Source organism: Cydia amplana, chromosome 1, assembly GCF_948474715.1.
Source record: "Cydia amplana chromosome 1, ilCydAmpl1.1, whole genome shotgun sequence".
Taxonomy (NCBI): domain Eukaryota; kingdom Metazoa; phylum Arthropoda; class Insecta; order Lepidoptera; family Tortricidae; genus Cydia; species Cydia amplana.
In genome coordinates this window covers 14,160,427-14,172,440 of record NC_086069.1, presented here as the reverse complement: position 1 = coordinate 14,172,440, position 12,014 = coordinate 14,160,427, and the positions used below count along the sequence as shown (strand labels likewise).

Here is a 12,014-nt window from a genome sequence, read left to right as displayed (position 1 = left end):
GAAGTCTTTTCTATCGTAAATCGCAACTCTTTAGTTTACTTTTACCTAAAGCATCAGCAACCGTAGACAAAGCTGGAACTAAATGATAAAATAAATTATACCACACATACACTTTATTCCTAGTTGAGCGTATTGACATTTATCACTGTTATCGTGCTCTACACAATAATGGGAAATAAATGGTAGAAAAACCAAACTTTCGAAAACATTCTTGAACGTCATTGTATCACCAGATACGATTTTGATAATACATATTCCTAAAAAGTGGTATTTAATCCCTTAAACACTTGCCCTTATACATGTTTCATTTCACATGTGTTTCATGTTTGACTGGCAGCATCTTATCGTCTGTATTGTACCTATTGTGTACACAACCAACAATGGACCCTCTACGGGTTAAGCTTCGGGCCAGCCCTCGAGTGCAGCCACGAGCGAGCGGACACTTGGAACTCATTCAAAAAGGTCTCCATCCACTGGGCACGGCCTTCGCTATGGCCTTTCTTATGCCATGTTATTGGCTCATACATTATGCGGCGTCGTGCCTGCCAACCCTGTGAGAAAGCATTATACTACATTTGCAAAATAACTTTTTCATTCACTTTCCGATATTGATTAATCGAACTGGGGTATGCCAAATTTTCACACTTTCGTCTTCATTCATTTAAATTTTTTAAATGTTTGTTTACCTACATTCATTTAATTTTGAAAGCGCTTTTATGTATGCCAACGTTCAATGTGGTTTCAATGTTTTCATTAATATAATGCTTCAAGAAATTATTCGTAGTTCATTAAATTTTATGTTTTATCATGAAGCGTACAAATGGCGCCCAACGTGGGACCACTGAAACTGTTTAATACTCGTAGGGTTATGTAGTTATTTATAGGTAAAAATAATCCGTTATGCATACCATGCAAAGTCGCATGCAAAGCTAGGTGTGGAACACGTGAACTTATACACTGCAACTTAATCAGAAATACAGTGTCCATCTGCAATGGCGTGTTGGGTGCGGGCCAAGCCTAAACGAATGCGATATTAAAACACCGAGCTTGCATTAATGTGCTCAACTGCTACAGTTGGACACTGTCACAGCTACTGGCAGCGGCGCGGCGCCGGTCTAATCATTGCAGAAATTGACACTTACCATGTCTAAGTACCTATAATGAAAATGAGAACAAAGTGTTGCGAAGTACAATTTTGCAAGTAACATGTCTCTGGAGACATTTTATATGTAACTGAAATAACAATGTAGCAATTACCTCATAATCGACTGTCGACAGTGTCCGTAAGTTGTACTCACACTAACATGTGGGTACTTTATTATGTAACTACTGTGAATGAGTACCCAATGGGCGATCCCGAAGCCGATTTAATAACCGGTAATTATGCCTATGGTATGGTAGAAACGTCTTTGGACAGAGTAGCATGTTGGTGTTTGGTGTCGGAAACCAAGATCCACTTCAGGTCGTTGCGCCACAGCAGTAAGTAAGTACCTAAGTAGTAAGTAATCATGCCCTAGATACATTATATCTGTGATACATATAAGTAAGTTAGTATGTATGTCAAAAAGCCATCATAAATTGTAATATGCTCGGCTATCGTAGGGAAATGAGAGCCATAAAACTCTGCAAGCGGCTATCGGCAGCGGATAGTCGGTCGTAAACATTGACGATGCGTTCGGTGTCCTTGCGCTGATCACTTTTAGGCGGATGTCACACTGACGCCGCATTCCTTTGCGGCGTACGGAGCGACGAATTCGCTTGCGGCGATGACGCACAACCGGACGAATATTCTCCGTATCTTTGTCTGGAGCTGCGGTGCACGACGATCCGCGTCTACTTACAACATTCCATACGGTACTTATGGAGCTCGGTGTGGCATACCCCCCGTCCCGCACCGCATCGCCGTCTGCAGGGATGTTGCGAATATCCGCATCCGCAACAGCGGAACTTCCGCATTATTTTCAACATCCGCATCTGCATCCGCATCCGCATAAAATTGATGCGGAGTTTAATGCGGATGTGGATGTGGAACAGGTCGGTCGGTACAGGAACGTCTTAGCATCGGCGTAAGTGCTAGACTGCTAGGTAATTTAGTCATTAACCAAAAAAACCTATTAGAAATGAGCAGTGAAGCGTGAGTGGGACTTAATGTACGGAACCCTTGAAACGCGAGTCCGACTCGCACTTGGCCGGTTTTTTGTTTTTTTTTTATTAAAATGTAATATTTGACGTTGTTTATGTACCTATATTGACATTAGCATCCGCGGATGTGAGCCTTTAAAAATCCGCATCCGCATCCGCTTCCGCGGATGTCAAAAAATCGGCATCCGCAACATCCCTGGTCTGTAGGTGCGAACCGTCGTGCTCGTGCGGTTCGCACCTTCGCACGGAGACGCGGAGCCACTGTGTTATACCATGCGGTTTTTGTATACAAATATAGATTCTGCAGTACTAAACTAAAAACCGCAGCACCGGACGTCGCTGCGAAGTGCGGAGCAGTGTGACATCCGCCTAACACAAGCATACTTTTAGTTCATTTAGCTACCTTTTCAATAATCGAGTAATTTTCTATGCTTCTTAAATTTTCATTGAGCATACTTTGAGTTTATATAGCGTGTATCATGACACATAGCGGATAGGCCATAGTCCGAAAACGTTTGTGCGTCTATGTGCACGACTTGCCTGTATGCACATCAATGTGTGTATGTTCCTTAATTCAATTCGGCAACGTGACCATGGCAAGACCTGAGGGCCTAACCGCCAACATCGATAATCGAAAATCGGCATTTGCTTCTCTATTGCATATTTGAACGACAGAGAGGCAGAAAAGGTTTTTTTTTCTTTTTTTATGTTGGCCTTTGCGCAGCAGTGAACATGTTCCGCTCAGTTGCGCTTGATCAAGTAACTAATTAAAATAATTAAGTAATTTGGACATAAGAAGCGTCTTGTTATATAAAACCGCGGACAATTAATACTGTGTCTGTCAATGTCGTCTAAGTTGCAGGAAAATTGCACTTATCCGCAGAGATGTGACTTATTTGAAATACTTGTATTTAAAATGCAAATACAAAATGCAAAATACCTATTTTGTATTTTGTATTTAAATACCTTTTGAAGAAAACTATTTTGTATTTTATTTGAAATAGTTTTTGGGACATATTTTCTATTTTCAAAATACAAAATACTTTATAGTAGGTAATGTAGGTAGGAGTTACAATCTCTTCTGATGTTACAATCCTGGCAACTCTCTCATTATTTTAACATGGAACTGTTGAATCTGTTTAGTAACGTCGCATATGACTACAAGCGTAGCGAGTGTTAAAAAAAATAGAATCTTGAGTGTTGCGAGGGTTTCAAGGTACGAGAGGAGAACAAACTTTTCTGCCCTGATGAAACTTTTCTGCACAAACGAGACGTTTTCATCACACTAACGAGAGGCATTATACTAGCTGTAAAACATTACAAATCTAAATTAATTCTTTTAAAAATTGTCCGTTATAAACCATCATCCATCCATCCTTCCGGTTAATATGAGCAAACAACTAGAAATTTGCACTTCAGATAGAGGACTGATTGACACACTGTTTTCAAAGAATAAAGAGAGTCTTTTCAATTCGGATATTCCGAGTAATACTTTTACTTTCCGTACGTAATTTAATGGTCCAAATTCAATGAACATTCGCCCGACAGCTACACGGTTAGCCGCATTACCATACTACATTCACTCCCGCTAATCTTGCTACTGGGCTAATTCATACTGCATTTTACATTTTACGAGTAGGAGTATGGACGGACACTTGGGAGTAATAAAGACTGGTACATTGCATTTGTACCTAGGTATAAAAATATAAAAACTGACATCATTGTTCGTATTTGGCAGTGGTATTTGGATACATTAACAATGAAGACGGCCCGTCAATGTATCTATTACCAACAAGGGCGTCCCTTCGAGCAACCTGTAAACAAAAAATGTTAATTACGTCTTTATTATATAACTAGCTTTTGCCCGCGACTTTGTCTGCGTGGAATTAGTCTTTAAGGTAGATATTATTTTATCCAATCTGCGTTGTGTTGATTCCCCATACGAACTTCGACCCCCCTTTCACCCCCTTAAAGGGGGATTTCTTAAATGAAAACTACCCTTTGTCCTTCCCCGGGATGCAAACTAATCTCTATACCAAATTTCAACTAAATCGAGCACCAGCGCCCCGGTGCTACACCGCGCGGGCGGGTCAGTTCCTATCGACAAAGTTTGTTATGCAGTTGGTGTTAAGTCTCCATATAAAATCTCTGGGATATTAACTATCCTATTATGTCCTTCCTAGGGACTTAAACGATCTCTATAGCAAATTTCATCTAAATCGGTTCAGCGATTTAAACGTGAAGAGGTAACAGACAGACAGACAGACTGCCTTTTATAATATTAGTATGGAGTATGGATATTAGTATGGACTAGCGACTCGCCCCGCCCCGCCTTCGCACGGGACACAAAACCTTAACAAATTATATCAGTAGGTTACGAGTATTATACAGAGTGTACGTGATACGTAATCGTTAAGTGTTGCGTATTTTTTTACCGAAAGCAAGCTTTGTTCAAGTCTGTACAAAGTTAGGGAGCCGGACCTATCCTGCATTGCACATCTGTGTGGTTCGGCCTTTAGTAGACGGAGATTTACCGGCTCTATGGGCCACGCCAGCCAGCCTATTATGGATAGCTTTATCCATCTTTATCCACGTGATAAAATAACTGTCACTGTTTAACACCGTGGGAAAGAAAGTGACGGACACCGTTTTATCACGCTGTCACGTAGACAAGAACGACCATCATATCCGTACAGGCCACGCAGCTGACGCAGCGCTACGAACTGTATCCGTACCACGATCGAGTCATTGACAGTGTTAACACTCACCTACACACTAACTTCTACGTAATTTACTTTTCACCTCAGCAGCTTGAACAAGGGTACTTTGCTACTTAAAAACAGTGAGCTAAATGCGATTTTGCTCACTGAGTGAGACAAAATGAGCAAAATACGATTTTGCTCACTCAGTGAGCAAAATGCGATTTTGCTCATTGTTTTTAAGTAGCAAAGTACCCTTGTTCGAGCTGCTGAGGTGAAAACGTAATTGTTGGTATATCTTAAGAAAACATGAGTGAATAGGTAAGTGATGAAGAAGGAATACATTTTTCGGGTTCTCTAATAAGTTCTCACTGCTGAGGTGAAAAGTTTTGTGAACTACACGAGATCAAAGTTATTTACATCTCGTGCGCTTTTGAGTCCCTTACTACGCTCAAGATTCTAAATTAGATTCACTCGCTACGCTCGTGAATCTAGTATAGAATCTTTCGCTTGCACGGGACTCAAAATAAGCACTCGAAGAAATATCAAACTTTGATCTCTTGTTGTACAAATAACTATTTTATACATCTCGCTCGCTAAGTAAGTTATAGTTACGTAGACGATAGCGTATATGTCAGTGTTGACACTGGGACACGTGGTAAGGGTAGGTACTGGTTGGTGGAAGAGTCTTTGTTGTATTATTGTCTTGAAACTAAGGCCAATAGCAATCGTTGGCACTTGGCAATCTTAGAATGTTTGTTCCATAGGGCTCTCGTTCTCAATGCGTGCGGTTGCGACGGATGTCGGATGGGTTTTGGGGAGCACTTGTTGCAGCGACCCGGACATTGCTAAGTGGGGCATCGAGCGACCCGGCCCCTACAGGTTGCAGGGGGCACTGCACAGTTGCAGAGATTGCGCGTGTCAACCAAAAAGTAACCAATTGCATGTCGCCGGCTGCTGAATTACCATATGTAAGGAAACTTACGATCTGTAAACAATCGCCTGATCGCCGCAGTCTGCGCCGGTCCGTCACCGTAAACGCAAGCTCCTGATGACACTTCTCGGTACGAAGTGAAACATGTCGAGCGTTTTTCGACTTAAAATACGTGAGTGACCCGTTTTAAATATATTTACTATGTCTGTGTCTCACGGAAGTTTTGTTATTAAAATCGCCTGATTATTGGAGGTGGAGGATGGATGAAGGTAACTCACAGTTACTGACGGCTTAAAAATCTTATTACACGAGGGAGAAGGTTACAGATACAATATTGCGCAATCCATATTAGCGCAAATGGCAGAATAAGTCGCCAAAGAATGTGTAACCGGTACTTGTTCTGAAAGTACATCATATATAACCCTCTGTTAACCGCCCCCAGGGTCTGATACCCGGATGATTGAAACTTGAGTAGGCAGAGCTCTGGACTAAGCGGCGGATCAAACAGAAACAAATGTAAATACCCAAAACAGGAAAAAATATTCTCTGAACCAAAGAAAATACTACTAGGTACCTGCATGAAATCATCATCGTTATTTCTCAGACTTAATATCGTCTTTTAGTTAGGCAGTTAAATAAAATCTCATTTTCGCTTATAATATTAAATATCTGGGAGATATAGAAAACATAAAAACTCAAAAATGCGCGTTTTCCCAGAGATAAGACCAAACTAGATCGATTTATCGCCCCCGAAAACCCCCATATAGCAAATTTCATCGAAATCGTTAGAGCCGTTTCCGAGATCCCCGAAATATATACATATACATATAAATAAATATTCATATAAATAAATAAATAAATAAACAAACAAGAATTCCTCGTTTAAAGGTATGTACTAGATACCTACTCATGACTACAAAGGAAAATGGTTGTGCAATTTGATACTTTCTATTTATACCTTTCAAATATTGTCCTAATTGAGTCTTTAATAAAGTATACGTTTCTCACTGCTTTGTGTAAAGATTTAAGGCCTGAAATCGAGAGCTCCGACTGGTAAGTGGGAAAGTCAATATTTGCTGACGAAATTGATTTCAGGACTACTCGACATTGAATCGGATTTCTGTAGTAAATTGATACAAATTGATACTCAAATCGGAAATGAAAAAATTAATCATTTTACGTATCTTTGGTGTACGTTTAAGTTTTTTTTTCAAATTCCGACTTGAGTTCTTACCAACTCTACATGACACTAGCCAGCTGGCTGTCGGCAAAACTTATTACATACAAACTGCTATAAGAATATCTAAAAATAACCCCAAGATTTGGAATTAATTGAATTGGCTTCAAGCTAGGCCAATTCAATTAATTCCGATAATTTCCTTTTGAAGATTATACCGACAAAGTTTCTGACCTTTGCCATTTCAACGCTGACGTACACACGAGCTTTAGAAATCTTGTCTAACTTTGTTTCTGCTCTCAATACTTTAGATAGGTACCTATACGATTCTAGGTAACTGTGATCTGATTAAATAGTCTCCTTATGCTTGAGTCACGGGTTGGGGTCGTGGTCGTCGCTCATTATAACTGTGTTAAAATGTATCATTTACCTCTGTCTTAGTTAAATTTCAAAACAGATGTTTTTTTGGACATATATAATTGGTCATGTGTCTTGTAATGTAATTTTTTGTTCCGAGCTTCTGGCGACAAATATCTAATAACGTAGTGCACGAATACTAATTTAAGTTGGCAACATTATTCGCGGGCAATCCGCGGGTCACATCACACCATCGCGTGAGGCACGAGCCGCCATGTTTACGAGCTCGGCTCCTCCGAGATTCCTATCTGAAAAAGTTAGCTTTTTAATGGCTAAATACTAGTAGCTGTTTTAGTGCACTTCTACACGCTTACCTTAAGTAACTAATGAAAGAGTTTGATCTGGCCTTCCAAGAGTATTTTATGTTAATACATACTTAATACTGAGATTCAAATTTCTATATACATATATGTAACACTATAGATATGTAGGTATATGCACATTATGCACAACAAAGTAGAAAATGTGTTTGAAAGAAAACGAATTGTTTTACGAGTCCAAAAACATTTGCAATGTTTACCGACGCACGTTCAATTTTAAATAAAATCTTCAAAAACTCAAGTTTTCTTATTACGTTCCGACGTTTTATTATTTTCCCAAGAGCTTGTTTATCCAGTTTCATCGGGCAAGAATAAAGTTTTACAAAGAAAAACCGTTACCATAATTCCCCGTAGAGACCGAGGTGAGGGGTGAGGAGTGGCGGTAGTTATGTTGTAACTTGCTGTAGCGCGATAAAATGCTTATTACTTGTATTTTCTAATGATGATGCCTTAGTTTTATTAAAAAATGGTGAATTTAATACTTAATCCTCATAATAATAGTAACCATATCTTCAATTGAATTTGAAATTTCCTCCGAGAGGTGTGCCAAGCATTTGCTTCTTTCTCTTCTAACACCAAATTTCACACAACTTCATTTAATTTTCAGGCTGTTCGTACTTCTCCTTCCTTTAAATTTAGATGTGTCCAGTTCCATTCTGTTTTTAAAATAGAATATGCTCCTTTCATTAGTTGCCACTTGTCCTTAACTTAATAATTAATTAATTATGTGCGTACCGTATGAACTTAAGTTATTAATGAAGTCTTGTTGTTGTTGTTATACTATTATTTTGAAGTTTATTTATTAGTCTGTAGTTTAGTTATAAGTCTGCTAGTCCTTATTTAAAAGATGGCGCCCAACGTGGGCGCAAGCACAGATTACATAATACTAACTACCTAGTTTTATAGCAGACACGCCACTTTAAAGCTTACTTTTCTTAATTATTTGTAGGTACCGTACCTGCCGCGGTGACTTTAACTACCCAATAACATTGTTTAAAAATAATTCATCGCGTAATGAGCAAAGTGTTTTTCGGTGTCGTTGTCTCTATATATTTGTACCTATAGGTATTATTGTTCTATATTTAATATTGTTCTTTGCTTCCAAAGTCGACTAGGTAGACTAATTAGAATAAGCAATTCCTACATAAAGTAACTCTACCTACATACTGAGATATAATTAACTTTAATTTGAATAGGTACTGAACTCGTAACAAGATTAGGAATCATGTTTACACTATTTTCTTACATTTTAGGACAAGAAGTATAAGTAATACAACATTTCACCACACTAGCTGGTAAAGACTCTCTTGATTGTTCAAAGACTTCCAGAGAAGAAGAAGGATGGTTCTCTAATGAAATTTTGACACTCAGTTAATTACTAATTTGACTTTGTTTTAGGATCTAATTGATCTAACCGCCCGGAAAGTTATCACTCGTGTCTTCATATACCTCAGTTCACGTCGCGTGTGGCACGAACGTCTCATACATAATGCCATGCTTAGCATACGTCATACGTACTAATAACGAATATAAATACCTACATGATAACTTAAGGGTGTGATATGTAACAGCAAAATGTACTAGTGATGGGTAGGACATCAATTTAAAATGAGTTTGTATGAGTACATCAATTTCTAAAATGAGGTGTTACAATGTCTTACTTCAAATGAGGTGAGGTACTAGCATATTTTCAGCGTCGACTATTCTATTAATTCCAACGGCGACAAAAATATTTAATGTATATACATATTTATGTATTCATCACTTCCTTTATAAATAAATAAATAGTAACATTTAATTGGAGTGCAATTCTGAAGGTTAAGAATAGAACTTTTAGGAGAAAGATAATTTTAGAATCAAGTAAAATGAATAGAGGAGTGAAGTAAGACATTTTTGCGGTATGAAGTACTGCGACAAATTAACAAAATGAGTGGTACAAATGAGGTGCCTCACGAGTGAGCGACTCAACACTAAAATGTACGTAACTTGTGTCAATCTAACCATAGTGCTTAGCCTGTTGTTATGTAACAGTCAACTGTATATCTTGCAAAGATATTGCTCAGATGATACATGGAAGTGTTCTTCATCGCAGACTACCCGCAAGTTATTATTAAGTGCTCAAGTTTCACTTGGTGAAGACACAGCTTTATGATAATGAATAGGTAAAAAAGTTCGCATTCTCGTTTCTCGTTCAAATGAAGTACCTGCGTGCGCACGTATTTATTTACATTACTTACTAGGTACTTGTATATTTCATAGTCACAAATTAATGTTTTCCCGATCAAAACTATACTTGGAAGCCGATTCTGTTTCGCAATTTGTTAAGACTTTTATCAGGTTTTTGATACGATCACTTACAGTGCACGCTCCATACATCAGTTTCCTTAAGTACTTATTGTACATCAGTTGTATGGGAGGTATCGTAAAACAAATTTTAATAAATATATGTAGGTACTCGCTTAAAACTGAATACCGTATTAAGTTTAAATCTTAATATAAATAAGTTTTCGCAAACCTCGCTTAAAACTTATAATCTCTATCTATCTATCTATTGTCACTTAGTGTCACAATCGCGTGTGATAAGTATGTTATTATGGCGCCAAAGTAAATGCATTAACAAGACCTTTTCGTGGCAAGTTGACGGCATGTCTTCAATTACTCGGTAAGTGCCGGGCCAAGGTGAAGAGTTGCCGAGCAACAGGCTGCCAACAAACCGACTTTTAAATTAATAATGCTGTATAAATTTATACCCTTTCCTTTCGTTAAGATGACAACCTCATGGCTGAGTAGGTAAATTTAGTATTTGCTTAAGGCTTTTTTATCTCATCTCTCATCTCATATCAAATCTTTATACCGTAGTTTTTTTTTTATTCCTAAAGGGGGTACGTAGATAGGTACTAAGACGCACCCCGTCTGCGTACCGTTTAGTTTAGAAAGTTTTAACCTGGGAAGCAATAATCACAGTCTAGACCATGTTACAGTATATTGATCTAGCATTATTTAGTAGTACCTACACATACCTATGTACAAATATTTTACTCACATGATTCGAAGATCGGATTGGCAATCTCTTTCGTAAAAACTAGTGCCAATGCCAAGGGACAACATGTGCCCCTAAGAGACGAAGTAAACAGCCGGAACAACGCTGATATTTCAACATGTTCCTTGTTCCCGTTTGTTGCAGGCATCTCCACACTGTCCGGCTGCGGCTCGCCGGAGCAGTTCGAGCGGCTGCCGGAGCTACCGGCGGCGGAGGAGCGGCGCCTGCGCCGCGCGGCCCAGGTCCTGCAGCAGCGGTTGGTGCTGCGCCAGTGGCTGGCCACGCACCGCCTACAACATGCATATACCAAGTATGTACTTTTGTATATTCCTTCTACTCATCTAAGCGCTTTTCAGGTGGCATCCTGAAGTCAATCCAGTCTTAGTCTTTCTTAGTACACGTATGTGATTGTTACACTTGTCTACGTGATAGCGTGAAGGCGGGGTCTATACTCGATTCCACCAGTGTGCGGCACTGTATGGCACAAGCTTTTTTGTACTGAGAATATACTTGTGTCGCACAGTGCCGCACACTGATGGAATCCCGCCTTGATAAGATATAACAGTGTCTGTCTCTTTAGATTGCGTGGTATTAAAAAAATATATTTTGGGATTTCGTTAGGTTTCCTTACACTTTTTCGTATTTACCTAATACTTACATAAATAAGTTACAACCTTACCGACCTTCCTAAACTTTTTGCACCTAAGATCTTAGCAACAAGTAAAATTAAAAATGTTCATATTTACTTTTTATACAGGGTGGATTTTCTTTTTGGGTCAGTGAGGGCAGCTACCAGATCCCGTGCTGCTACGAGAAAACGGTCTAAGAAGACCTTCCCTCGATTTCAAATTAATGAAGATTGGCTTTTACAGATTTTGGAAAAAACATACAGGGTGCGAGAAAAAGGTCATTTTTGACATACTTTTTTTTTGATGCCAATCGATCCCATTCCTATTAAGGATCAAAAACTTGTATGGAACCAAAAAAAAATTTCCGTCTAGAAAAGCCACAAATCGAGGAAAACTTTTCCCATACAATTTGTATGAAAATGAAAACTTTTATTTTTCACATGCTATTTTTGTATGCCAATCGATTCCATTCCTATCCAGTGTCAATAGTTTCTTTGGGGTCAACTTACGGTAATGTACTAAAAAGCCACAAATTAAAGAAAACTTTTTCCATACATTTACTATGGAGAACATGTGAAATTTAATTCACATTTTTCTATCTGGCCAATCAGTCCTGTTACATTTAAGGACCATAATACTGTATGAAGACATTGCTG

General features: G+C 38.7%; 1 protein-coding gene and 1 long non-coding RNA gene across 2 annotated transcripts in view; one reads left to right on the top strand and one right to left on the bottom strand.

Moving 5' to 3' along the window:
- The window catches only part of LOC134648714 (uncharacterized), a 217,692-nt gene that overhangs the window by 69,193 nt on the left and 136,485 nt on the right, over positions 1–12,014 (bottom strand). The gene's annotated exons all lie outside the window — the stretch shown is intronic.
- LOC134648664 (apoptosis-resistant E3 ubiquitin protein ligase 1) overlaps positions 1–12,014 on the top strand; it is a 72,154-nt gene that overhangs the window by 10,362 nt on the left and 49,778 nt on the right. The window contains exon 2 of the mRNA XM_063503160.1: positions 10,874–11,039. Coding sequence (XP_063359230.1) covers positions 10,874–11,039 — 166 coding nt within the window. The remainder of the gene's footprint in view (positions 1–10,873; positions 11,040–12,014) is intronic.